Source organism: Bos taurus, chromosome 15, assembly GCF_002263795.3.
Source record: "Bos taurus isolate L1 Dominette 01449 registration number 42190680 breed Hereford chromosome 15, ARS-UCD2.0, whole genome shotgun sequence".
NCBI classification, from domain to species: Eukaryota; Metazoa; Chordata; class Mammalia; order Artiodactyla; family Bovidae; genus Bos; species Bos taurus.
The window spans coordinates 40,716,671-40,744,184 of record NC_037342.1 but is presented as its reverse complement, the minus strand read 5'-3'; the positions used below and the strand labels follow the sequence as shown (position 1 = coordinate 40,744,184).

At 49.5% G+C, this 27,514-nt stretch overlaps 2 protein-coding genes and 1 long non-coding RNA gene across 8 annotated transcripts in view; 2 read left to right on the top strand and 1 right to left on the bottom strand.

The window, feature by feature from the left end:
• USP47 (ubiquitin specific peptidase 47) overlaps positions 1 to 3,543 on the top strand; it is a 105,585-nt gene extending 102,042 nt beyond the window's left edge. For 5 of the 6 annotated variants that reach the window (XM_024975180.2, XM_005215934.5, XM_005215933.4 and 2 more), the window contains 3 exons: positions 705 to 752; positions 843 to 973; positions 1,805 to 2,361. In XM_024975180.2, coding sequence (XP_024830948.1) covers positions 705 to 752; positions 843 to 973; positions 1,805 to 1,979 — 354 coding nt within the window. In that variant the 3' untranslated portion in view covers positions 1,980 to 2,361. Of the gene's footprint in view, positions 1 to 704; positions 753 to 842; positions 974 to 1,804 lie in introns of all 6 variants that reach the window. The other variant, NM_001243290.1, reaches the window with a different exon arrangement.
• A 5,360-nt stretch (positions 3,544 to 8,903) lies between these two features.
• DKK3 (dickkopf WNT signaling pathway inhibitor 3) overlaps positions 8,904 to 27,514 on the bottom strand; it is a 49,971-nt gene continuing 31,360 nt past the window's right edge. The window contains 4 exon segments of the mRNA NM_001100306.2: positions 8,904 to 10,496; positions 11,311 to 11,467; positions 12,601 to 12,745; positions 14,072 to 14,164. Coding sequence (NP_001093776.1) covers positions 10,277 to 10,496; positions 11,311 to 11,467; positions 12,601 to 12,745; positions 14,072 to 14,164 — 615 coding nt within the window. The 3' untranslated portion in view covers positions 8,904 to 10,276.
• On the top strand, positions 19,707 to 22,321 carry LOC132342330 (uncharacterized). The gene is made up of 4 exons (XR_009490662.1): positions 19,707 to 19,981; positions 20,198 to 20,277; positions 21,676 to 21,779; positions 21,912 to 22,321. It is a non-coding gene; the product is annotated as an uncharacterized lncRNA (long non-coding RNA).

Sequence of the window (27,514 nt, the reverse complement as noted above, 5' to 3'; positions counted from 1 at the left end):
AGTATTACTACATCAGCTCTACCTCAGATCATGAGGCATTAGATCCTGGAGGCTGGGGACCTAGAGTCGTCATGGTTTGGGTAAACCAGGCAATATCATAGACCTTCGATAAGTGATTAAATTGACATAAGTTTTTCAGGGTTCAGCTTGGCATTGTTTATAAACATTTCACACATGCAGTTGCACATCTAAGAATTCAGTAAAAAGAAATTTGTAGAGATACGCAAGGAAATATATACAGAGTATACATATTATATAGAATTGTAACTGGGAAAACCTAAAAACATGCTCAGTGTCCATCAATTGGAAATAAAATGGTATATTTTTCAACTAGTGAAGAGAATGAGGTTACTCTGTATCCTGTTTTTTATAGGTTATATAAAGTTATCATATAGATATATTTCATAGATACAGCTTTATGTATTTTATAAACTTGTATATAGTTTATATATGCATAGGAAAAGGTCTGGAAGGAATATATTAATACTAAATAGATATTTTGAGACATGGTACTTGCAGGTGGACTGGGGAGACAGTTCTGCTTCCTGCTTTCAAAAAATTTTACATGTTACTTCTTTGGAAAATCAAACATGTTACTTCTTTGGAAAAAATCAAAACTATTTCTGTGTTCACAAGGTGAAAGGAAAATTGTTTCAGCAAACTTAGTTTTTAGGTGAGCTCACATGAAATGTTTCCTCTTACAGCTTTATGAAATCAGTGGAATTCCTGTAGAAGATATTGAGTTTGCCAAGGTAAGACCCTGAGAGTGTTTAAATCTGGGTACTAACGCTAAGTAAACATGGCCAACGGTGACATTCATTCATTCATTCTTTTTTCCTTAGGGTAGAGGAACTTTTCCCTGTGATATTTCTGTCCTGGATATTCATCAGGATTTGGACTGGAATCCCAAAGTTTCTACCCTGAATGTCTGGCCTCTTTATATCTGTGATGATGGTGCAGTCATATTTTATAGGTAACATTCACAATGTTTTGGTTATTTCTAGAGATACCACATTTTTGTTGTACATCTTATTTTTCATAAATAGCTTTATGATTGTTACGATATAGAATAGCCCTGACCAGTAGAAATACAATACAAGCCGTATATTGCATTTTAAAATTTCTAGTTAGCCACATTTTAAAATGTAGAAAGGTAACATTATTTTAATAAGTATTTCTAACCCACTATATCCAAAATATCATTATGACATGTAAACAATATAAAAATCACTTCTAAGATATTTTGCATAATTTCCCTTGTAGTCTTAGAAATATTATGTGTTTATTACATATGCCACCCATCTCAATTTGGATCATACATACTTCAATAGACACACATGGCTAGTGGCTACCGGATCTGTCATTCTATATAGAGAGAGGAAAAAGAGTAGTCATTGGAGCCTGGCAGGTATGTATTCAAATTTAGCTTTGTTATTTATTTACCTAGGTCCTCATCTGTAAAATGGCATCAGTAATGTCAGCCTTGCAGGATTTTATGAGAATTTGAAATACTGCATTTAAAAAAACTGGCCTAATGGCTATTATAAATAGATGTTCAATAAATGATAGCCATTATTATACTAGTAGTAACATGGAAATTATTCTATGCCGTTTTTAGAAGTGCGTGCTGTGTTAACATAATAAACACATTAGAAATCTAGGACATCTTAGGATAAGTTATATAACTTAAGTGGTGACAATCAGATTTAATTTTCTCACTGAGGGGCATTATAGCTTTTAAACATAAATTAAAAGAGGCAGATGGCTGTACTGGTCTAATGTGTCATTAATATTTTAAATGTAGGGATAGAAGAGAAGAATTAATGGAGTTGACAGACGAGCAGAGAAATGAACTGATGAAAAAAGAAAGCAGTCGACTCCAGAAAACAGGACATCGTGTAACATACTCACCTCGGAAAGAGAAAGCACTAAAAATTTATCTGGATGGAGCACCAAATAAAGATCTAACTCAAGACTGACTCTGCTAGTGTAGCATTTCCCTGGGGGATTTTGGTTTTAATTAGACGGTTCACTGCTACTGTGTAGTGCCGGGATGGCCGGACATGGTTAGGGGGTAACCCAGCGACACCAGCACTGATTGGACGGCCCTTCACCAATCAGAAGCTCAGTGCCCAGTGGGCCGCTGTGTGACTTGGAATCATGTTGTGCACTATAGTCACATGTACTGTAAAGTGAAAAGGGATGTGCAAAAACAGAAAGCGAGACCTGCTACTAGAAAAGTGGGAAGGGGAATGAGTAAACTTCTTTTCTTGCGGACAGATGTGCACATAGCCGCTAGTAAAACCAGCCTCAAACAGAATGCTCATAGCTTAATAATAAAAGCTGTGCAAAGGCCATGAATGAATGAATTTTCTGTTTATTTCACTGATACACACATTACCTCATTGACAATTCAGAAGTAAATGCAGCGTGTGTTGACTCTTGGAAAGCAGCAAAAACAGGAGCTGAAGAAAGAAAATCTTAGAACCAGCCATAACCCAGTAAAGAATCGTGAAGTTGTGTTTTTATTTTTTTCATTTTTGGCAAAGTATTAAGAACATTATTCTAGAACATCAAAACATTTCCCTAGACCGCTCCCAGCAGGTGGCAGCTCAAATTGCTGCAATGTTGTAATTATAACTGATTGTACATAAGTTATGGATGTAGAGAATTCGTTTCACTCCTTCATTCAGCATGTAAATAAAATCGATCCTGTTGAGTTACCATAATTGCAGTTCAACTATTTCCCATGGTTATTCCTTTTACATATCACTCATGATGTACATTTGTGTACATGGAGAGGTATAGCAGTCTATGTAAACGTAGCCCTCAGTGAGCTTCCTCAGCACTGGGTCCCATACGATGGTATTTGCCCTTGTTAATGAGGTTTTTCTGTTCAGTGGCTTCAGTTTTTTTCCTTTTATACATTTATTTTTGAAGTTTTACTTCAAGTTTGAATCTTCTAAAACCTTGTAAGTCCCAGTTTAATTTTTGGAGTTGACACGTAGTTACATGTAGTTTAACTTTGGGGAAACGTCTTAACATCGTGTTGAATAAACTTGCTAGGAAGTCAGGTCATGGCACAGGCTAATACAGTCACCATGATTTCATTGCAGAGTCTGTTAGAATCCACAAGTTTGCTAAATACAGCTATTTAGTGAACACAATTCTACGTCAATTTTGAAAATGCCATCTAATTTATAAAAATCAATAAAAAGGTTTTGGTAAAACTTTTTCATGCCAGATGCTGTTTACAACAATGAACATGCCAATAAAACATTTGTTCATTCTGTGGTGTTATTTTAGTCATTAAACTTTTGTGGATGAAGAATCCGGGTTCAGAAGAGATCTGTTTTCTTTCAATATAACATTTTGTAACATTGAATAGTTAATTCTGTGATAATGTATGTTTACAGTAAAGTTCTCGTAAGAGAGATGAAAAGATGTTAATATTTAACTTTGGAGGATCCTGTCAATATTTCAAAATCAAAAATTTACCCTTTTTTCCCTTTTAAGAAAGAATTAAAAAATAGTGTTAACAAAGGTTGGTTGCAGTTTGAATATAATGATTGAGAATTCCATAATATCTTAAAAGTCTCCACAAGGGGGAGAAAAAAATCTTTTCTAAGGTATTTTTGTGGCTAATTTTTATTCTATATAGACTATGTAGCATTCTGCTAAATTGAATGGCAGTACTATTCTGGATTTGCATTAGTAGACTTGACGGTATTTTCAGAGGAAAAACATTAAGCATTTGTAACAAGTTGTCTTTCGGACCACTTAGATTTTCTGGTGTAACCTGATGGCTACTTGGTTCTGGTACAGGCCTGCTTACCTGGGATACAGGGGTTAGTAAATGTGGTTTCTGCTTTCAAGGACTGATCGTGGAACAGAGGAGACCGATTTGTTAACAAAATGGGTTTGGGGTCTTGTTTGGTTTGGTGTTCCTGTGAGAGTAAATAGTAAACTTTGCATACTGCTCCTCGTCCTGTGCCTTCTACCCGTGTTTTGTTTGTTTCGTGTTTGCTGCTTCTAATTGCAGGCATATTACAAACACCAAGAGTAAAGAAAATGTGTATTTCATTATAGAAGAGAAGAAGCTTTTTGCTCTTCAGTGCACTTTAAAAATCTCAGTAGAAAAGGTGATTTCAAACTGATTTGTGGCAATGGAAGCAGTATTTGCGGTGAAGAGATTCATGTGTCAGCCTTCCTCAGAGAATCAAGTAAGCACCTCTAAGCCAAGGGACAGTGGAACCTGGTGATCACTCATCTGCTGAATCTTCTGAGGCTGTGGCAGGCCACATACAATAAAGTGTGACCCTGCCCCCCATGGCGTACGCCAAAGTTTTGAAGCTGTCTTACTGTGGGGCACACGAGTTTGTGTCAGCCAGGAACACTCAGTGAGAACCAGGTACTTTCATATCTGTGGCAGGGGCTGAAGGTCAGGGGTGAATTCTGGCCGGAGAAACAAGAGCTGTTTTCACAACTCTGCCTTGGTTATTTAGCTGGTCTGTACAGAGGTTTGCTAGATAAACGTCTACTTCTCAAACTAAGGGATAGCAGTCCATAACAAGATAAAAAAGAGTGAGGGAAGGAACTCTATACTACACAGTGTTTGGTAATCTCTTTTGGAATGGAAACGATTGATCCTTTAACTTTTTGAGAAAATGGGAGTGAATTCTGCCACAGTCAATTAGCTGTTGGTTGCCGGGCTGCACTGTTAGGAATGGTATCTAGGCTGAAAGACAGCTACAGATTTCCAGCATGGTCCGAGCTGAAGAGTGCACAGTATCAGCACTGCAGTGTTACTGCTAAATCTGGAAGTGACCTGTGAATGTATAGAATACAATAAAATCTTTTATTCTGGTTCATCTGCTAGTTTTTCCTTTTCAATTGGCTGCTGTTCTTCTGAATTTTGTCCCTTTGTTTAGCATAAAAAATAACCAACTCTTGCACTTGTGACTTGCAAATTACAGTCTAGACAGTATGTAATAGAAGATAATCTGAATTAGTAAGATTTTTTTTTTTTTGCTAAATAAAAGTATTCCATCTAAACAATTTATAATTTTTGCAAAACAATCAATATTTTGGTCACTAGCAGTCAAAAGCCTTCTAGGGCCAAAAATCCTTAAATCGAAGGCAAAATTGTGTGCATGTATAGTTTTCTAGGGGTGTAGTAAATGCTTTTTTTAAAATCAGGTTTCCAAAAGAGTTCACCAGCCAAATAAAGTTTGTAGTCACATAGGCTTGAGGTACAGGACATCAGAAGATGCTCCTTCAGCGTCCTTTGTGGGGAAGGGGGTGCAATGGGCATTTGGTTAGATACAGTGTTAATTTTCGAAACTTTACTTTCAGAAACAATACTTGACAAATTCATGAGTGCCTTAAATCAGGTTTAACTGTTTAGAAAAGACTAGGGGCCAAGTTAGGAGGGCAAAAGAGTGCTGGGGAGGGGTGTTCTGCCCATCCCCCGTGATAGTACGACCACCTACTTCCCTCACTGGTCTTTAACTGGTCAGGGCCTGAGAATTTACCATGTTGGGGGATCATTAGTGGACCCCAGAACCTTGCCTTATGGTGAGGACCATGCTCTGTCTCTGCTTCCTCTGTTCACAGCCTATCCCTTCCACCAGTATAGAGGGCATGCTCCACGTTCAGCCTTTTATAATGCTGAAGTAACCAACTGAAGTATCACCTTGTTGAGATACGAATAGTAGAGTGGTTCTGTTTTTCCAGTAACTGTGCCAGCTGTGTTTTATTGAATAGTTTCACCCTGGAAGAGGACTCTCACAGTTCTGTAACTTTTAAGTCACTTTGCATTATTCAAACAATCTGATGTTGAAGTTTTTCAGTCATTTGATTCAAAGGTCTCCACCCCTCAACACACACACACTGCCTGCTGGATGTGATGCTGTCTGCTTAGCAAGGGAAGGAGGCAGTGGTCAGCACTTCCGCTCCCCACTGGCTCGCTCTGCACTAGCTCTGTGGATGGTGGAAAAGGTAAGGAAGAGGGCAAAGAGCAGCCTCCTGTTGGTGGTGGTGAGGTCACTGTCACACACACGTGCATTCCACTATGGTTTATCACAGGATACTGAATCGTTCGTTGTGCTCTACAGTAGGATTTGTTGTTTATCCATTCTATATATGCCACTTAGCATCTGCTAATCCCAAATTCCCAATCCCTGCCCTACTCCCCTCCTTGGCAATCACCAGTCTGTTCTCTGTGTCCATGATTCTGTTTCATAGATAGGTTCATTTACGTCATATTTTAGATCCCACATCTAAGTGATATGGTATTTGTCTTTCTGACTTATTACGATTATTTCTAGTTGCATGCCTGTTAGTTTTATTGCCTCTGCCTCATAGGAAGTCAGAGAGAGAAATAACCTATTTTCCAAACACTGTGATCTTCCAAAAGGGGATTTCTTACCAGCTCTTTTGTCAACTTAGGTGGGGCAATTGAGCTGCTGCTGCTGCAGCCACACCTCTCAGCAAGCCCTATGAGGAGATGCCTAGCTCCATGGCTCTCGGCTCTCTGCCTTTAGAAACCCAGTCTGGCTATCAAAACATAATCACTAATCTAGTCGACTTTCTTGACTCTGGTGGGGATGCACAGATCCCAGGAGTACTTCCTGCCCTGTATCCCACTCTTCCCCCACAGCAGACCACCTTGTTTCTCTCTTCAGCTCTCATCCTTCTGCCTTACATCCCTTTGTCCTGAGTGTGTCAAAAGCCCAAAGAAACTGGGTAGGGAGGCTGGAAATGACTTGGAGGAGTAAAAAGAGGGAGCAGGAAAACAGTACGAAGAGGAAGCTGGGAAGAATCAGCAGCAATCATTTTTGTTCCATTATACTCCTCCTCAGTCTAAGACTGGGTGGGTGGACAAGCCAGCCACTCACCTGTGCAGAAGGTGGGGCTCAGACTCAGAGCTTGTACCAAACACCCAAACCCTTCATTTTCTAAACTTGCTTTCCCATTGCAGGTTGGAAAGCAGGTGGGTTGGGATTCATAAAGCTATATTTTGTTCGCCTTTTGCTTGTTGTTTTTTATTTCAAACAACATAGACTAACAGCACTTTATCTGTCTTGTTTGTGGTTGACTTTAGGAGTAGTCCAGAAATAGCTGACGGCAGGACTGCATTCCTTCTCAACAAATTCAAGGACCCAGACATTTTTCATTCAGTGGTAAGCAGAATAACAGCCCCCTAGAGATACCCGTTTCCTAAACCCCAGACCCTGTGAATATTTAGATCTTCCTGCCTAACCTTTCCTGTTCCTTCTGCCCTCCTGAGAAACTGCCATCTTCGAAAGTCAGTTCCCATGCTGCTTCCCTTCCTGGGAAGGGGAGGCAGGGCGATGCCAGTACCAAACTCCACCTACCCTTTATACATTCCATTAGAATCGTGAGTAGAGATACACCAGCTACTTGAGTCAAGCCTCTCATGTTACATTTTTGTGGCTATGATGACATATATACCTGCATATAAGCTCCAGGAGACAGGAGCCTGGTTTTATCTCATGTACCACCGTCTCCCTGACACCTTACATAGGGCCTGACATTTAATAGGTACTCAGTAAGTTTTTGGATGAAGTAATTTTCAGCCTCTTCTCTAAATGATAAGTTTACCTCACCTCCCAGCCACTGTGCATTACTTGCAGTTACCCTTCTATACCATCCCTCCTCTTTGCCTCCCTCCATCTGTGGCCCAAAATGCCCTTTCCTATTACTTCTGCCCTCCTGAGCAACTATCATCTTCGAAAGCCAGTTCCTACCCTGGTTCTCCCAAGCCGTGTGCTCCTTCAGGCTCCTGTAACACTGCGGATGTCAGGTTTCAGGCCTTCTTTCTGTCAATGCTACATTCAGTATCTCCCTCACTAGGCTGGGATACCTTCAGGGAAGGGACCCTGTCTGGATCAACTTGGTACCCCTGGGGCATATCACAGCACCTGGGCCTGAGTATCTGGTGACTAATAAGGATGCAGAGTGGTCCTGATGATTGTTGACACTAGAGAGAGAACAGCCGTATATCACATCTTTAAATTATCAGTATATCCTGGGCATACTGTACTAGATAATTGTTCTTGTTTGATGTCTCTTTCACTTCAGCTTTTTGAGTCTCCATTTCATCTGCTAAATGAAGAAAATACTCATGGGTTTAATGAAGATTGAGTTAATATGAGTATACTGTCTAATCTGGTGTCTATCACACATACATCACCCTGGCCTTCATATACAGTAGCTTTATTACTATGAATTATGGGCCCTGAAGAAGATCTGTGTTCGGTCCAGAATTGCAATTAAAGCAGCCTCCCCTCAAAAGGGGCATGTGCTGTGTTGTGTGCTTAGTCGTTCAGTCTTGTCTGACTCTGCGACCCAATGGAGAGAGAAGCCTGGCAGGCTGCAGTCCATGGGATTCTCCAGGCAAGAATACTGGAGTGGTTGGTGTTCCCTCCTCCAGGGGGTCTTCCCAACCCAGAGATTGAACCCAGGTCTCCCGCATTGCAGGTGGATTCTTTACCGTCTGAGTCACTAGGGAAGCCCAAGAATACTGGAGTGGGTAGCCTATCCCTTCTCCAGGGGATCTTCCCGACCTAGGAATTGAACCGAGGTCTCCTGAATTGCAGGCGGATTCTTTACCAGCTGAGCTACCAGGGAAGCCCCAAAAGGGGCTTACACATTCCATTTACTCTTCCAGAGACAGTGAAGCACTGATACTCTGGAGGACTAATTCCCATCCAAAAATGGTTAACATTTCTAAAATATTTGATGCTTCAATTGCCAGGAAATTTTGCATTATGGAGGAGTATTTTTTTTTTTCCTTTTTGGACAATGCAGTTCATTTTTATTTTTTCTGGCTGAAAGGGTTTTCTATTTATGTAAAGTCAAAAAAAGAAGTCCAAGAGTTACAAAAGAGTAGTTTAAGTGATTTATGCTTGGTTTCTAAATGCAACATATGTGTTTATACATAATTTAAAACTCAAAGAAAGCATGCTTATACAATTGTGACTTTAACATTTAATAACTCTGGATGCATACATGATGGAAACAGTCCATGACACCTGAAAATATCATTTATGGAACAGCGTACAACTCAGTGCTCTCAGCTTGGATATTACAACCATATTTCATAGAGCCTTGCTTGGTTTGATTTTCTCCATGTGGCTGATAATGGTCTTCGGTTGTTGGTAAGTGATTTTACAAATTTCATTTATAATCCTGGCCCTACGATTACCTAAGTACTGTTTCTGGCAAGTTAACATATATTATGCTCCAGTCATGTGTACCTTCAAAGCTACTGATGTGACTGACTGCCACAGGGGACAGTGTTAGTACTTTCTGTCTCCACTAGAATGACAGCCACCCCCACAGCAAGGGGCATGCTGTATTTCTAACCGTAGAAGTTGAACCTTACGGGGATGTGTGAACTAGTTTGACTTTCGTTCCAGATATGCCTCAAAAAAAAGAAAAATCTTGTCCTCCTCATAAGGGGGACTTTTGGCACATGGAGGCTGATGGGGAGCAGTAGGGAGAGCACTGGGCATGAGTCACACCTGGGCAATCTGCTCTGGTCTTCACTAGCTGTGTGACTCGGGCAAGCAAGATGACATGTCTGAGCCTCCGAGATCCTGACCAACAAAGAGACCAATACCCTCCTTCAGCAGGCTGTGGTGAAAGGACGTGGACTGCTGCCCTGGCACAGAGGTAGGAGCTGAGTAACACTGCCGAGAGGACAAATGCAGGCAACACGGAAGACATCTCACCTGCAGCAGCTCAGGGCAGCGTGTGCCTGTGCCCATGGCGGGAACAGCATGACAGATTCACTGGTTGCATTTTCACAGGTTCACGTTTGCAAAGCAGGGCATCCTTCTCCACGTGTCTGAGAGTCATTCCCCTAAAACCCATCATGGGGAAATTCTGCATCCTCTTCCGTCCCCTCCCCGCCCCCAACAACACTCAAGGCAATGTCATACAAAACGAAACATGCCATCTGCCAACCAGCAGAGGCGGAGCCGCCAATACTTTGGACCAGTTTAGCAGCCCTGTTCTGCTTCAGCCTCCCACACCCGTCTTCCCCAGGCACCAGAGCTGTGATTGATGCACAATGGGGCGGGGCGTGCTGGACAACGGTGCAGCCCCTCATGTTGTTTCAAGCCAGAAGGAAAATGTACTGGGAAGAGGCCACAGAAAAAGCCTGGTGAGCCCACACCTAGGGACACAGCTGGGGAAATAAATTAGCTACTTCTATTGCACATCTACCCACACAACAGGCCCGGGTCTAAATCTCCTCTCCCTCCAGCAGCTCAGAGGCGGCCCCGGGCTCCCCGAGAGCCATCTCCACTGACAGGCTCCTCTCCAGGTTCTCCAGCTCCCGGCGCACCTCCTCCATGAAGCCGCCATCTTCATACTCATCGGGGGCCTCTCTGGGCACCAGGCTCTCCCCGTCCTCATCACGGCCCCCGACAAAGGTGGGCTTGCACACGTACACCAGGCTGTGGCTGTGGAGGGAGAAATGGGGAGCCCTCAAACTAAGGCCCCGCCCTCTGTGTGACCCCAGCCCAACTTCCCCTAACCCCTTGCCTTCGAACACGCTGATGGAGCGACACCTGTGAGCAGGTGTCCTCAAAGGGCAGCTCTCCCGTGTCTAGCGCAGGTCTGTCCTCCTGTGACTGACCCGCTGGGGCAACCCCAAGGACTCCAAGGTCTGACAGCTTACAGCCCGCTGCCCGCCCAGGCCCCCAGGCAGAAGCAGCCCCTGAGAGCTCACCCGCTGTGCCCGTGGGGAGCCCTGGGCCTCGTGGGCTGGGCCCAGAGTTCTATCTACCTGCCCAGCCACCCTGGATTCTGCTGGGAAAGAAGGCAGAGCAGTGGCCGCTGAGTGAGACGCACACTGAGAAACCAGCTTCCAGCAGGCCTGATGCCTCGTGTCCCTCCGCGGCCTCTAACTGCTGGCCGCTCTCCTGGGCCCCCCTCCTGCCTCTCTGGCTGCACCTTCTGTCTCCTCTGCCCTCTTCTTCTCTTGTTGTCGTCATGATGGGCCTGGGAGCCCTCCCCACCCAGTCTTTTTTTAAGGGCATCTACCCAGGAGGCTTCAGCTCCCCACCTGGATGAATCCAAATCTGTACCCTGGCCATACTCCTGAGCCCTCATTCTAGAGGTCGCCATTGGGCCCTCCATCTGGAAAACCCAAGGACACTTCAAACTAAACCTGTCTTAAATCCACATCTCCCCCCAACTTCTGCTCCTGGGTCCCCACTTGGTGGCACCTCCTCTACTCTCAGCCCTTGACAGGAAGGACAGGTGGGACCTCACCTATGGGGCTGGCAGAGAAGGCCACTGGCACATGGGCACCGGTCCAAAGCTCCATCGGGCTCCAGCTCCCAGGTGATGAGGTCCAGAAGCCGGCTGGCAGGGTCGTGGCAGAGTTCACCCTCCACGGGCAGGGGTGTGCACACAGGGAACAACAGACCTAGAACCGGTGGAGAGTCACCTCTGCGTGCCCGGCACCAGGCAGGCACCAAGAGAAGGTCAGAGAAACGGGGTGCGGCCCCCCACCTTCCACTTCCTAAGTAGAGGTTAGGATTGAAGACATGGAGTGGTAGGAAACAAGAATAGCAGCATGGGTTCAGGAGGGAACAAGCTGAAAAGGCTTGAGCAGTTAGGACTGCCTGCAAGAGATGGGCTTGTGCTGGGTTTTGAGGCCAGAGGTCTGAAGAAATTAAGACTAGAAAAGGGCATTGAAGTATTTTTGGACAGGCAGGAATTACTGCAACAAAATACATATATATGTGTTCAAAGAAAAACAACCTGGAAGGATATAGGCAAGGTTTATCTGTACCTTCTAGTCTTCCTACATTGAAAATATATTTGTATAATTAAAATATGAGAAGTATACATATGTGTGTGTCTGTGTATATATATAAAGAAACAGAAATAGAAAAAAAAGGGGGGTGGGTACACAGCCAAGGCCTGAGGCTGAGCTGGTGAGAAAGGTTGAGGCAATGAGATTCCCAAAAGACCCAAGGAGTGAGTGGAGAGAAAAGGAGGTCAGGTAAGCTGGACCCAGCGAAGGCCTTGGAAGGCCAACAGAAGGGTCTAGCTGAAGTGACAGGACAGGAGCAACCACCGCTCCCAGAGGAATGCTACCAGCGAGCCATGTCCCTGAGGAACCCGCTGGGGCAGCGGGCACCGCTGGACAGGGGCGGTGGAGGGGCTGGGGGAGCGCTGAGCCTGCCTCCCCGGGGGCAGTGGAAGATGGGGCCACTGGCAGGAAAGTGGGTGGGCCTGGGGATGACGAGCAGGGGGGGGTCTGCCCTCATCCACACATCCGGGGGTGTCCCTCCCTCAGGCTCATGCGTCCTGAAAGAATTTAGTTTCTAGGCATCACGGCCCCCCACCTAAAAAAGAGACAGGGACACAGAGAGCCGGCCTTTGGCCCCAGGCAGAGGTCGTGGGGCTGGGACACATACCAATGAGTACTGGGGACCCTGCCCAGCAGGGGGTCCCTGAAAAGGTGTGATGGCGTGGACAGAGCCCCAGGAGGCCCGGTGTGTTGGCGCTTGGGAGAGGGCTTGTCCAGCGCCCAGAGGGGAGCCCGCGCACCTCTCTGGAAGGCACAGCACAGCCCTGGCTGGCAGTCCCTCTGGTTGTCACAGATGGTCCCGTTGCTGCCTGCGGTGGAGGTTTTGGTGCAGCGACCCCACACGCACAGCTGGTCTCCGCAGCACTCACTGTCTCGGGTGCAGAGCTGCAGAAGGAGGGAAGATATATAATCCAGCTGCTCACAGACCTGGGGGAGCCCAGCCTGTTCCTACTCCTGATCCTGGAGATAGCACAGGTCAGCTAACCCACCTCCTCCTCCCATTACAGACAGGAGGAAACAAAGCTCCTAGTTCTGGGGGCCTTTTAGGGATGCTGAGGGGGGCGGAGATGAGAGCTGGGCTGGTAGAGGGAAACATGGCATCTGCAGGAGTCCTACGCAGCTCAAGATTTTACAAAGGGTGGTCACATCGTCTCAGTTCCCCCACAGACTTGGACCTCGCCTCCTTTTATTAGGTAGGAAGATGGCTTATGGCCCACAGACACAGGCAGCAGCGTGAATCTGACTGCCTGACTAAACTAAGGCCCAAGCCTGGGCAGCCCCGTGGATGGGCGGGCCCTGGGTGCCTCGGCCCTGGAGCCACACAGAGAGTGTGGCACCCAGCAGCCGCCCAAGCACAGGTAGGGCCAGGTGGGGCAGCAGGAAGCCCTCGACTTCCTAAACTTGTTATGAGGGAGGGAGGGAGGGTTAGTTGCCCAGTCATGTCTGACTCTTTGGGACCCTGTGGACTGTAGCTCACCAGGCTCTTCCATCTATGGGATTCTCCAGGCAAGAATACTAGAGTGGGTTGCCATGCCCTCCTCCAGGGGATCTTCCCAACTGAATCCACATCTCCTGTGTCTCCTGCATTGGCAGGTGGGTTCTTTACCACTAGCGCCACCTGGGAAGCCCTATCAGGCCGTGTGATTGCCTTAATAACAGAAAGGACAAGAAAGCCTATATATGGCCTGGTCCAAAGCATCTGTTGGGCAGAGGGAGTCTCTCTTCCCTGGCTTCCTGCTTCTTGGTGGAACCTCCATCTAGAATATGCTCTGGCTTCTTTGTGGGCCCCCTTCTAACCCCTCAGAGCAGACTGGGAGGAAGACGTGGGGAGTGGGTTGCCCCTTCCCTGCCCAAGGGCTGCCCTGCTGTTGCTTGCTGGGATGGGTCTTCCCCAGGGAAGGGACGAGGTGGGGCCTCCTCCTCAGCCCTCTCTCCCCATCTCTGGTATCTATGAGGCAGGCGATGGGGCCAGAGATCACTAGGCAGGCAGGGTGGCAGCATGTCTGCAGACGGCTTCCTGATCACCCCAGGAGTCAGCCCTGCCGGGCACCATGGACTGGCTCTTTCAAGTGTAGACAGGCTGGGGCCCTTTAGGAGGCTTTCAGGAAGCCCAGCTGAGAACCGTGGGCTGCTGGCCTCCTCCCCCAGGTGCCCTTGCCTGGGCCCCCATGGCTCAGGTGCTGCTGCCCTGGGGTCTCTGGGCACACTCACTGTCTGCTGGTCCCGGCACGGCTGGCAGGAGTACTCGAAGCTGGAAAACTGGCAGTACCTGCTGGGCCCGCAGTCCTCGTCAATGATGCACTCCTAGGCGGGGAGGAGGGAGCAGCTTCATCAGTGATGGGCAGACCAGCTGACCCATGCGCCCTGGAAGGGGCAAGCCCCAGTTTATCCCAGGCTCAGCCTGCGGGAATGGCCTCCAGGCTGGCGGGGCCCTCACCCACCCAGCACGCCCAGGCCGCTGCCCTGCAGGGTGCCGCGCCCAGCGCACAGAGTGGAGTCTGTGTACAGCCCTCCCCCTCACATACCCGCGGCGGGAGCACAAAGACTCTGGCCCATTCTTCAAGGCAGAGCAGATGGATTTAATAAGAAGAGCTAATGAGCTCCAGGCTCAGGCGGCTGCACAGGAGGGGCTGGGGTCCAGGCCCAGCAGACCCCAGCTGATAGTGAGGGAAAGGGCTGCAGAAGCTGTGCAGCGGGGTGGTGCAGGGGGCCCTCCTGGGGGTCCTGGTTTGGGGTCCAGGGCTGCCTGGCAAGGAGGTGCCAGTGTTGAAGGAGGAGGGTGTGTCTGGCACCCAGCCCTCCAGCCCAGGTGCCTTCTCAAGGCTGCCAGCCCTGCTTGGCAGGAGAGAGAGTGAAGAAAGGGAGAGAAGGCATCTCACCCCGAGGCCCAGAAGAGGGAGGAGGCCACGGGAGAGGCCGCTGTGGCCCAGTCACCTGTCACTGCAGGAGCATGGCTGCTTTAGCTCCAGACCTGCTGTCAGGCTCAGGCCTGGGGACTGGCAGCTTCCGAGGGAAAGAAGGGCAGAGGAGGTGAAAGGCCTCGGATCAACCACTGACAACCCCTCATGGTGGCATCCCCGGTGGGCTCCGTGTCCCTGACCTCCCTTCATGACTCTACCACCAGGCAGCAGGGAGGGGTTACTTGCCCCACGCTGCCAAGCTGGAAACTGAGGCTTGGAGGGCAAGGGGCCCCCCAGGACAGCACAGTATTCAGGGTAGGGGCTCCCCTCCACCACCAGCCCTTGGCTAAGGGGGCTTAGGGCTCCCGATGTGGCCATCTGAGACCCAGTGAGAGAAACTCTACTGAGGCACGTGTTCTGGGGCCCCAGCAAACCTTATGAAATGTCGAGGGGAGGGAGGGACCTGCCTTCTTCTGCCTGGGCATGCGCCATGCTGAAAGCAAGCATGGAGCCAGACCCAGAGAGGCCCAGATGAGCAGGCCCTGGCCTGAGTGCTCTTGAGCTGAGGTACCTAGGGCTAGTGGGTGTGGACAAGAGCCTGTGGACAGAGTCTTCTAAGGACTCCCCCAGGGCGAGAGCATAAATGCAAGCCTAGGGATCCGCAGGGAAGCTATGGCCAGGCAGCCCAGGGGATGAAGCTCTGTTCCTGGGAGTGACAGGTGTGCACTGCAGGGCTGAGAAGGGCATTCAGTGCAGGGCAACTGTAGGTTTGGCTCCTGCACAGGACAGCTGTAGCCCTGGCCTGGCACTGACCCCCAGCCTGGCACACCCCAGAGCACAGGTCATGCTTCTGTTCACCAAGCAAGGCTCACCCAGCAGAGAGGACCATCAGTCCCACTGGACACCATCTCCCTGCAGTCGCTCTGAGGGATGATGAGCAGGAGGCCAGCCTGGGGACATGGGGCAAGTCACCGCATGTGCCAGGCTCTGCGTCACCGGGGGCTCCAGCAGGGGTCAGGGCTCTGACACCTCTGAATAAGTGCAAAGTGATTTGAATCTCTTCTGTCACTTCTCAAAAAAGTGTAACCAAGCAGGACCCTCTGGGGCCTCCCTGGGACAGACCCCCATCCCCTGTCCTCTGTTTGCCTCTTGTTGGTAGAAAAACTTTAGCCTCTTCAGGCCTTCCCTGAGTTCCAAAGAACAAATTTAATCAGAGAAGTGAGAAAATGCAGAGCCATAGGAAAACACTCAAGCAAGACAAACTGGTAATGGTTTAGCCATTAAACAAAGTTTGGGACCTTTAGCTCCTCCTCCAGGACTACAGACAATATTCAGAGCCATAGCCTTCAGCTGCTTGACAGACACTAAAACCCCCACCAGATGGAAGAAGTTACCCGTATGCCGACCACAAACACACAGACCCCAGAAGAGCTGGGACCAGAAGGTTGATGATGGTGACTCCTGATTACCTCGCCACCAACCAATCAGAAGACTGTCCACGAGCTGATCAAACACAGGTGCAACTCTCTCCCTCTTCTTGTCTTGAAAAACACTTTCCTGTGCTCTAGAGCAGGTTCTTATTAGTTATCTATTTTATATATAGTAATGTGCATTTGTCAATCCCAAACTAATAAGAACCTGCTGTAGAGCACGGGCAACTCCACTCAATACTCTGTAATGGCCCATATGGGAAAATAATTTTTTAAAAAAAGAGTGGCTGAATGTAAATATATAACGGATTCACTTTGCTCTACACCTGAAACTAACACAACATCATAAATCAACTATACTCCAATAAAAATTAAAAGCAAAAACCCTTCTCTGAAATCCATCAGGGAGGTCAAGTCTTTTGTGCTCTAGCCACTGGTACCCCCTGCTTGGCCTTACAACAAACGCTGCACTTTCCTCCACCACAACCTGGTGTCAGCAGATTGGCTTTACTGCATGTGGGCAAGCAGGCCCAAGTTTGGTTCAGTAACAGAAAGAGAGCACGCTGCCCATCACCTGCAGAACGACCTAAAACTGCTCTTCCCTGTGTCTCCCCAGAGTCCCACTCATCTTGGCTCCACCTCCCACCCACGGCTCCGCCCATGGCTTCCATCACCATGGCAAGCGCAGCAGCTCAGCAGACAGGGTCTGCCTTTCAGAAGGAGTCACGCTTGTCCCTGGCTCCCAGCACAGCAACCTAAAAAGGTCAGCAGGCCACCACTGCTGTTCTTACTGGTGAGAAAACTGAGTCTCAGAGACGGTGGAAGAGCCTCCTGAATCAGGGGCTGAGCAGGGGGCAGGGCTCTCAGTCTGTGTGACCCCAGAGTCCATAAGTAAAGCACTCAGCCACCGTGCCTTCCTCGACACAGACTCAACTCAGCCAGTTCAACCAGAAGCATCTGACATATTTTCCAAAACAGAGTAGCAAGAACTTGGTGTGGGAGTGAGGGAGAGAAAAGCAGAGGGCCCACCGGCACCAAGGCTCTTCTCTGGACCGGGCTACATTTTGAAGCACTGAGATGCAATCGTGACTACGAGAAGGCCCTTGCCCTCAAAGATTTATCATTTATAATTGAATGATAAAGAAGGGTAAGAATAGAAAACTTACTACCAGAGAAACTAGTTTGTTTTCCTCACAAATAAAAGATATTTGACCTCACCAATAACCAAGAAGACACCACTTAAAAGAGCAGGGTACCATGCTTTCGCTTAGAGCAGAAACAAAAAGGCTGATCCTGTTTGCAGGAGGCAGAATACTGGCACCCCTGCACAATGTCCACACCCTCCTCCCTGGGAGCTGTGGACAAGTCATGTTACACGGCAAGGGGATAAAGTCATGGGTGGAATGAAGCATGCTAATCAGCTGACCTGATGTAAGGAAAGAAGCCCAGGTTATGCAGGGGCATCCAGCGTAATGGTATGGGGCTTTCTGCATGGCAAGGAGCAGCAGAGTCAGTGTCAGAGCAAAGCCATGTGCAAAGACCCCACCCACCCAGCCATCTAGACCTCACTGGCACTGAACGTGGATGTGCCATGGGCCACGGATCTCTCTCTCTCTCTCTAGACCTTCCAGAAGGACCACAGCCCGGTCAACACTTTGATTTCAGTCCACCCTTGGACTTCTGACTTACAGAACCATAAGATAATAAATTCCTGCTGTTTTTAAACCACTAAATATATGATAGCTTATGATAGTGGATATGATAGCAAGGAGCTCAAACCAGTCAATCATAAAGGAAATTGTGAATATTCACTGGAAGGACTGATGCTGAAGCTCCAATACTTTGGTCACCTGATGTGAAGAGCCAACTCATTGGAAAAGACTCTGATTCTGGGAAAGACTGAAGGCAGGAGGAGAAGGGGATGACAGAGGACAAGATAGTTGGATGGCACCACCGACTTAATGGACATGAGTTTGAGCAAACTCCAGGAGATGGGGAAGGACAGGCAGGCCTGGCATGCTGCAGTCCATGGGGTTGCAAAGAGTCGGACATGACTGAGCGATTGAACAACAACAACAAATACGACTGAACAACAACAAATATACAATAAGTTGTGATAGAAGCGATAGGAAACTAGTATAATATCCGATGTGGGTAGGGATTTGAAAAACTGAGCATTGCCAGATGGTAATTTGCGGGTTATTAAAATTGAAGTAGATATGCTTTGCAGGCAAATTCATCTGCATCTATCAAAAATGTAAATGCATACAGATCCTTTGAGCGAGTATGTCCACTCTGGTGGCTATCCTCAGAAACACTCATCCATCCATATGTGCAATATCCGAGTACAGGGATGTTTCAGGCTACACTGGTATAATATTTGCAATCCAGAAATAACGGAAATGCTCAATAAGAGGGGACTGATTAAATTACTGTACAACCATTTCAAGGGAAAGTGGCACCAGGCAGGCACTAAAAAGGATGAGGGAGTTCTTTGCACTGTGATGTTTACAATCCATCAGTAAATAAAACAGACAAGTGTAAGCAGCATGTAATCCCACTTCTGTAAAGCAGAATAACTGTGTAGGACGTGTGTCTGGACCCAGCACAGTGCCTGGCACATGCGGGCACCCGATGGATGTATGTCGAGTGGATAGAACCCCTCGTACATTACCGGAGAAAACCGGCCTATAAAATGCTGACTGTCAGCAATGATTTGGGAAACCGAAGTAAGAAAACATGCACATTCCATTAATTTGATTCCTCATTCTCCAATAATCCTATATGGAATTTTCACTGTATACTTTCTCTTCCAGATCTTTAATTAAAAAGATAATGAGCTGAGAATCTCCTGGTGGAAGAGTGGTTAGGACTTGGTGCTTCCAACCCCTTGCATCGTGGCAAAAAAAAAAAAAACCCAAATAAACCAGCTAAGACCCTTTCCTGTTCACAGCTCTCCATCAAGAAAAGAACAGGTTCATCCTCAGGAATATCTTCCTTTCCCTGAACTGACTCCTACGCAGAACAAAGCAATCCCTGCAAAGTCACAGCAAAGCAATTAATTTTTTTTCTACATATGGAAAATTTTTCAGCATGGAACTTTGCCAAACACTTCTGAAAAATCCAAATACACTAAAGAGATGGTTTCCTTTGCTGACATGTTTCTGCTACCTCCAGGGGCTCTGGCAGGTTAGTTCAGCATGACTGCCCCCCAAGAAAGCACAGTGCTCTGTTAATGGTCTGCCAGCTCGCTTGCTGTGGGTGTGTATTTCCAGCAGCCTCTAGAAATGCTCTTTGAGAACTGTGATCATACTGGAAACCTTGGAACTTCAAACTGTGAAGAACCCCTAAAGGCCACAAGAGCAGAAACAGAATTCTGGTTTTGCCACCTCATAGCTGTGACCTATCTCACGGCGCTGTGGTGCTGAGTTCGTGGTCTGTTAATGTAGCCATAGCAACAAAAGACAGGGCATCCTAACTCCATCGTAGCCATAGCAACAGAAGACTGGAGATCCTAATCCCCCCAGTGCCTGATTTCCCCAGGGATCCCCCTTGCCAGGGGACTTGCTGTCAGCAGAAAGGCAGGTCTAAACAACAGGGGCTGATGCCTCCACCAACAACTCCCTATCTTGACCCCTCCCAGCACTTGGGCATTTCACGCCTAATCCTGACCAGTCTCTATCCACAGAGTGTAACTAAGAGTAGGCAGCTGCCTGGACCACTTGTAGCAGTGAAGCGTCTCAGGCAGAGTGGCCTCTTTTTGTAAGACCAGGCTCTCCATATGGCAGGCTGTAAGTTGGGGTCTCTCCTGAGGACCCCTTAGTAGTAGGGGGCAGGGTCCCACCTTCCTTGGTGTTAGAGACCCAGGAACAGGTCAGGTTCCCCTGCCTAAAACAGAATTGAGTTGGATGGGAGAGGAAGACATGGGCTGGTGTTCCCAGAGCCAGGCTTGATGTTGAGAAATCCAGGATTTTATTATTTTTAATAATTCTAGTTTCTTTTACCAGTGCTCAATGGCTATGTTCATATTTGGGCAGTGGCTTTAAAGGCATCTCAGTACTCAGCTGGACATAGCGTGGCTGAAGAGGTGAGTTCTGAAATGAGAGGCCCGTGAGTGGGGAGAGAGGCTCAGCTGGGACCTAACAGGTGGTGGATGTTCTGGGTTCAGGGTATCTCTCAGGTCACTGGGTCTGCACGAGAGGCTCCATGCTACATCCATGAGGTGAAATTAAAGATGCAGCATGAAGGGTCATCCAAGTACGGCAGAGCAGGTGGGATGAGGTGCTGGGCCAAGGGGACAAGCTGAGCCCACACCAGCCGCCCACAGCACCCGAGCACCAGCCCCAGGCACCGTGGGGCCATTGCTGCCGCCACCCTGCACCACTTCTCCTGAATCCCCCCAGCATGGGCCTTAGAATCCACACTTCCCAGACGTGGAAACTGAGATTTAAGGTGAAGAATCTGCCCAGGGTCACCCAGCCTAGATGTGGCATTGTGAGATCAGACCAGTGGGTCTGACCTTAAAGACAGGATCTTTCCGTCTCCTCCTGGGAGGATCACCCTTCTTCTCTCCCTTCAGCACCGACCAGTCTCCTGATCCTCAGTCCCGGCTTAGCAGAGCCGGCCTGGGACAAGGCCTGGGCCCCACACATCGCCAGAGACAGGAGGCAGGAACTCAGGGCCAAGGCCACGGGCGTCTGGGCCTCATGTCACAGAACCAGCTTCTTCGGCGGCGGCTCTGGTCCTGGCCACTCCCTGTCTGTCCCCGTTCCTCCCTCCCATCCTGGTGGGGAAGCCTGACAAATAGCCCAGAGGCCTGCCGTCAGGGCGGATGCCACTCGGGGAATCAGGGCTTTGTTGCTCTGAGGACGGAGCTATATTTAGAAGGCTCTGGCCAGAGGCCTACACAGCACTCAGCTCAGATGCCGGCGGGGAGGCCGGGAACATGCTGGAGATTTGGCAGGATGCTGGGCCAGGAAATGGCCCTGGGGCTTCAACACTATCATGAAATAGTGGAAAATGGCGGAGGAGCCATCCTGCGTCTTTGAGTTTCCATTTGGGAGTTTACTCAGGGGAGGCGAAGGAGGAAAACAGCACAGGAACCCCGCGAGGCTCTCCCTGGCTTCTGTGTGGGTGAACGAAGGGGCACAGCATCTCTGACCCTCCTGCCGCCGCACTGCGCTTCTCACGCTGGCCAGGGCATGCTGCCTGCAGTCCTCGGGAATCCAGACTCTCCTGCATCATGAGACCTGAAGGAGGAGGCCCCTGGGGACCCTGCAGGGCTGTCCACAGCCTCCTCTCAAGCCCAGGGCTCTGAGAAGTAGGGGAACAAGCCAGGGCACATGAAATGAGGGCTCAGGGGACCTCCACCAGCTGAAACTCTCTGGCCCTTGGAGCGTCTCCCACTCCAGCAGGGAATGTTCAGAGAGCACCTGCTGTGTGTCAGCACCTGCTGGGGCTTCCATGGCTCTCTCTGTCCCCACAGCCCCATGAGGTCACTTCATGTCCCCCAGCACATGCCTGGAGAAGTGGAGTTGTCCTTCAGTTGAAAATACATAGATAAAGCGAAGGCCAGACTCCACTTCGCAGGTGAGGAAACCGAGGCTCAGAGCCCAAACTCATCAACATAACTGGAAACTCTAAGATTTAAACTCTAATCCATCAGACCTCCAAGCTGAGACTCGCTCCTTCCATTGCACCCTGTTGCCTCTAAATGCACAGGTATGGATTGAATTATGCTCCCCCCAAATTCACATGCTGAATCCTGATCCCGAGTATCTGGCCTTGGGATACCGCCTGTCCTGTCAGTAAACAAAGGATGCTGCAGCCGTCAAGCCATCACATGACAGCCGCCCCGAACCGTGAGCCAAACCAAAGGGGCTGCCCAGGGCCAAGCCCTCAGCCCCACCCCCAGCTGTGATCCCTGAGGGAACTCAGGATGGAGACAAACCAAAGGGGCTGCCCAGTGCCAAGCCCTCACCCACACCCCCAGCTATGCTCCCCAAGGGAACTCGGGGTGGAGGAAGCAGGACATTAACTGCAGGTAGCTGAGGTGCACATCAAAGGAATGACTTCAGTGAACCCAGACTCTTTCATCTTCTCATACACAGAAAAGCACTAAATTCCTTAACATGAGATGTCTGGCTTTCTTTAATTAATATTCATCTTTTGATGTTCTGACTACCTGGTCTTTGTTACAAAAACTCCTATGCACCCTGGCTCCCCCTACTCCAACCTTGCCTCTTCAGAACAATCCCTCAGAATCATCTCAGGGTCCCATCTCCCAGGCTTGACGTCCTCAGAACGCTCACGGAATGACACGAAACTCTCACCCTGCAGGTTGTGCTTTTCAGCAGACACATCTCAGAATGTGACCGTATTTAGAAACAGGGTCAGTGCAGATATAATTACTTAAAATGAGGTGACTAGGGTGGGCCCTAGTCCGATATACCCAGTGTCTTAACGAAAGGGGGAAATTCAGGCACAGAGATAGACACTGGAGGAAGGCAGATATTGTGAAAAATGGAGAGAAGATGGCCATTGACAAACTGCTCCCTCCCGGCCCTCAGAGCACCGTCCTCAGCCAACACCTTGACTTCGGGCCTCCAGCCTCCTGAGCTGGGAGACCACACACTTCTGTTGAGTCATCTGGTCACCCAGCTTGTGGTTCTTCATTCTGGCAGCCCTAAGAATCTTACACCCACAGCCCCCAACAAGCCTGTGGCCAAATCTCCTCTCTTCCAGACCTTCCAAACATGTCCAGCCTCTGTTGCTGAGCTTCCAATCTCCCTGGGTGAGGTGACGGAGGGGATGGGGTCGGGGGAGACACTGCTTGTTCTGAAGGATTTTGACCCCAGCGACCAGAATAAGGCCTCCTGGCTGAGCCCCCATCAGCCAGGAAGTCCTGGCTGATTTGGATGCATGCTCTTCTCCTGGCCCAGGGTGTGGGGTACTGATACTGAGCCCTGAATGCTCATGGGATGCGAACACAGTACAGTCTGAGATAAACGAACATCCCCTCCAGCCGCAGGGCTGTTCTCTGACCCCCAGCCCTCCTGAGCAGAGAGACAGGCCCACAGAGAAAAGCAGACCATGGTCACAAACTGTCCTGCTGTGCCCAGGATGGAGGTGCTTCTCAGGACATAGGCCCTGCATTGCCAACACTGAGAAAGCCCTGGGCACCCCGGGAGCACACCCCTAGACCTCTCTGTCGCTGCACTCACCACACTGCTGGTTACTCCATGTCCTCCACCCCCTCAAGGCCATGTGGCACCTGTGTACCTGGGGGGGCATGACGGGGGGAGACGCAGGCTTTGGGGCCCAAGTCTGGATTTGAATATGGGTCCACGTACAAGCCGGGTGATCTTGGGCAAATTTCTGGGCCTCTGTTTCCTTAACTGGACAATGGAGAACCTCAAGAGGTTGCTGGACAGATGAAAAGAGATAAAACGGCACGTGCTTGGAAAAGCGTCTGGTCTTCAAGACTCAACCCACCGGGCTCAGCTCTGTTTACAAAGCTTAACTCATTGCAGGAGCTCAAAAGGTGACCATGGGAAGGCTTAAGTGAGCTTTGAGCTTAAGTTCGGGCCGGGGGATCTCATTCTACAGTGAATACCTTCCTATTGAAAAGATCCAGGATGTCAGGTGCGGCCAGGGCGCTCAACCCGTCACTGTGAGACAACCTTCCGCTTCACCCTGGAGGAGCCCTTGGCTACGGAGGAGATACAGGCGAGGAGGACAGGTGTACAGAACTACAAAGGGGCCAGGGATACAAGTGGGCATGCAAGGGGCTGGGAAATACACAGTTCAATTTCACCCTGGGTGCTAGGCATTGTCTTTCAAAGTGAGCAAGAGAAGCTCAATTTTACAGACGAAACCAAGGCAGTGAAGTCACTTGCAGAGGTCATGGGTAAGAAGTGGTAGGGAGGGCCACTCAAGCCCAGGAGTTCCACCGACCCCAACCCAGAGCTCTAGGGAGATAAGAGCAGACCCCAGGAGCCCAGGCAGAGAGGCAGGAGGGAGACGTGTGGGGCAGGAGGCCTCTGGGGGAGGCAGGGAGCCGCCAGCTCTACCTCCAAGGGAAGGCAGGGTTCCCAAGTCTGGACCCCTGGTGTAGGTGCCTGTATCGTGAGAAGTGATGCTGAGAGCCTGCAGCAGGCAGTCAGCATCACTTCTCACGATTCATTCTACAGGGTTTCCCAGTTCCCCAGCGTCCTTCTGCAACCAGAGCCAACTGCAGGAGCCTGTAAGACTCCTGTGCCATTTGTCTCCAGCACAGCGGGCCCCCAGCCTCTCCTGGATGCTGCCTTGGAGACTTTCAGCCAGCTCAGGGCAGGCAGAGGCCACAGACCTCACCCAGGGCTCTGGTCTGGCCCACAACACAAAGACCGCCCTGCCGAAAAGCACGGGCCAGAGCCAGGAGCCAACGCCAGCTGTCACTGTCCTAAGCCCTGGCGTCTGCAAAGGCCTTGGGGCTCCTGGCACTGCTCTGCCAACCTCTCTTCCCCAACCACACAGCCCGTGAAAGAGGAAAACACGGCCCCACTGGGCTGGCAGGCCAGGTGCCGAGAGCCGCACGCTTAGGCCCTCCGTGCCCGCGTCACTCAGGACCTGGGCCCCGAGACCTCCCCTCCTCCTGCCCCAGCGCCCCCACCCTGGGCCCTCAGGGGAGACCTTCACACCCGCAGGTCTTCAGGATGGAAAGCAGGTATTCCAGACTGCAGCCAGGACAGGCCACAGAGTTGGCCAAGCCTACACTCCGGGAACTAACCAACACATTCTTTCAGCCTGAGCCACGTTTCCTCTGGAGAACTTACAACCATATCTAATTCCAAAAAAGCTTCTAATTCACCTGTCTGAGTTGTGTTTAACCAATGGAGTGCTGTCACCCGCCACGGTTAGAAGCAGTCAACTGAACCTCTCACCCTCTCCCCAGCCACGTTTCTGAGGCTTTGAGTTTGCATGGCCTGAAAAAAAAAGACTCTGAATCAGTCCTGACCTTCACCCAAGGCACACGGGACACAGTTAGTGCAGAAGAAACCTGTGGCCCAACTCATCAGAAGCCTACTCATAATTGTTCTGAAAGCTGCTCCAGCAGACGGACCTGGAGAACGCTGAGGTCGGACTAATTCAATCAATGACAAATCGGAGGAGACCGGCGGCCCTCCAGGCCCGGGGAGCAGCCAGACTGCATCTGTGATGGTGACATAATAACTAAGTGTGACAAGGGCAGAGGTGGATAAAAAACAGGTGTGTCCCCCTGTGACCTGAGACAGGGGGGCCCGGAGTCCCTTCACGGGGAGATCTCCACCCTGCCTGCACCAGGCAGACCTAGAAAGGTGGACTGCCCCTGGCTGAAATTTCCACTCACCCAGCAACCCTTAGATAACCCACCCAGCTCCCCAAGACCCTGCCACTGGAAAGAGATGCTCCTCACCCCTGCAAACTAAAAACTGCACATCAGTGAGGTCCGAGCTCAGCAAGAGGGCCAAGGATGTCCAGTGTCTGGATCTGCAGGGCTCAAGCATCATGGACTCTGGATTATTCACCCAGGTGTGAGTTCCCACGAGAAGGTCTCTCTGAGGATACTCTATCTTGTAACTCACAGTCTCTCTACCTTCCCTGCCAACCATGTCCCGAGTCCAATCTCTGCATGGCACACAGTTCCCAGCCTGCTTTCCAGTCCAGGTTCCTTATCTCCTCGAGGCCCAACTTTGACCCCTGCTTCCTGAATGCCCTCACCCCCAAACTCTGCCAATTCATCTTCAAGAAGCAGCACAGTGTCTCCTCTTCAGAGACCTTCCTGACCCTTCCCAGTGGGTAGTGAGGGCCTGTCTCCTGGGTGCCCCCCACTCCCAGCATCCACCCCAGTGAAAGTTGGGTGGAAAGAGGATGACGTTCAGGTTCCAAAGACCAACAGGCATTTATAAGACTTGCTGAGCCTAATAGTGGAAAAGCCAAGATTCAAGACTCAAGCTGGGGGTGGGGGATGGGTTCTAGTGTCTGTAATTGGCTTTTCTCTCTGAGGGATGACCCCGTCCAGCATCAGCCCTGGTGACCGGTGGCTGGCTGGTCTTTGGTGTCTCTAGGCAACCCAAGGTGGGTCATCAAGACTCAAATTTCCAAAGCTCTCTTAAACGTTTCACTTGAATCACCAGCCTCGTCTCACCAGAGCACTTCCAGCATCTTTGCACTGTTTCTTGAAATAGGTAGTTGGAACAATAGAAAGGGCAGTCACCTCAACCATCCTGTCTACCCTCGAAGAGCACCTAGGCTCACTTTTAACAGATCGGGTGCGGTGAGGCTGTGTGACTTTCAGGGTGAGGTCACAGGCAATACAGCCTTTCCTTGGCTTGTCCCCTCTTCAGATGCTTGCCCTCTGAATCAAGGCTCTATGCTGGGGGGATGCCCTGGCTATGTACATGGAGAAGCCACAGCACCATGAATGTCCCAGGCAACAGCCAGAAGCATACATGTGAAGAGTATCTAGAAGATTCCAGCCTTAGCCACTAAGTCATCTGGCTTCAAGCCAGCGCTCTCAGACTATGGAACAGACATGAACCATCTCACCATACCTGTCCAAATTCCTAGCCCCTAATCCACAAGCATTCCATGGCATGGTTGTTTGACATCACTGAGGCTAGGGTAACCCGAGCAACCCTCTTGGGGGAGAAGATGGGCCCTCCTAGCCAGAGGGATCTGGGTGTCATAGGAGATCTCCCAGGAGCTGGCTGCAGGGAGTCATGATAGGAGTGTTTATAGGAAGGCACGTCCTGGTTCTTGTTTCCATAATCTTTTTTTTTTTCTGCTGTGCTGGGTCTTTGCGTGGACTCTTTGTTGCGGCATGCAGGCTTCTCAAGTTGAGGTGTGAGTGCTCAGTAGTTTGGGTGCTTGAGCTTAGTTGCTGTGAGACAAGCGGGATCTCAGTTCCTTGCCTAGGGATGGAACCTGCATTAGAAGGTGGATTCTTACCCACTGGACCACAAGGGAAGTCCCTCCACGAGGTTCTCAGCGCTGGTCCACACAGCTGCCTCTGCTGTCCTCTCAGCCACCTCGGGGAAATCTCATCACCTTCCTCCCCCTCCTCTCCTGGTTCAGGGCTGAGATACTAATAGCTGGTGTGGCTCACATTCTCATGCGTAATCTGCATCTCCTTCTCTCCAGTTCTGCTGAGCCTCAGCCACTTTTTGCGATACTTGCAACCAGAATCAGATGTCCCCTCTGTGCTGGCATCTACCCCAGATGCTCCCATGTGGCTGCAGCAGGGGTGGGGTGTCCAATTAGGGCCTGTGGGGGCCACAGATCTGTGTCCCCAACCTCATACA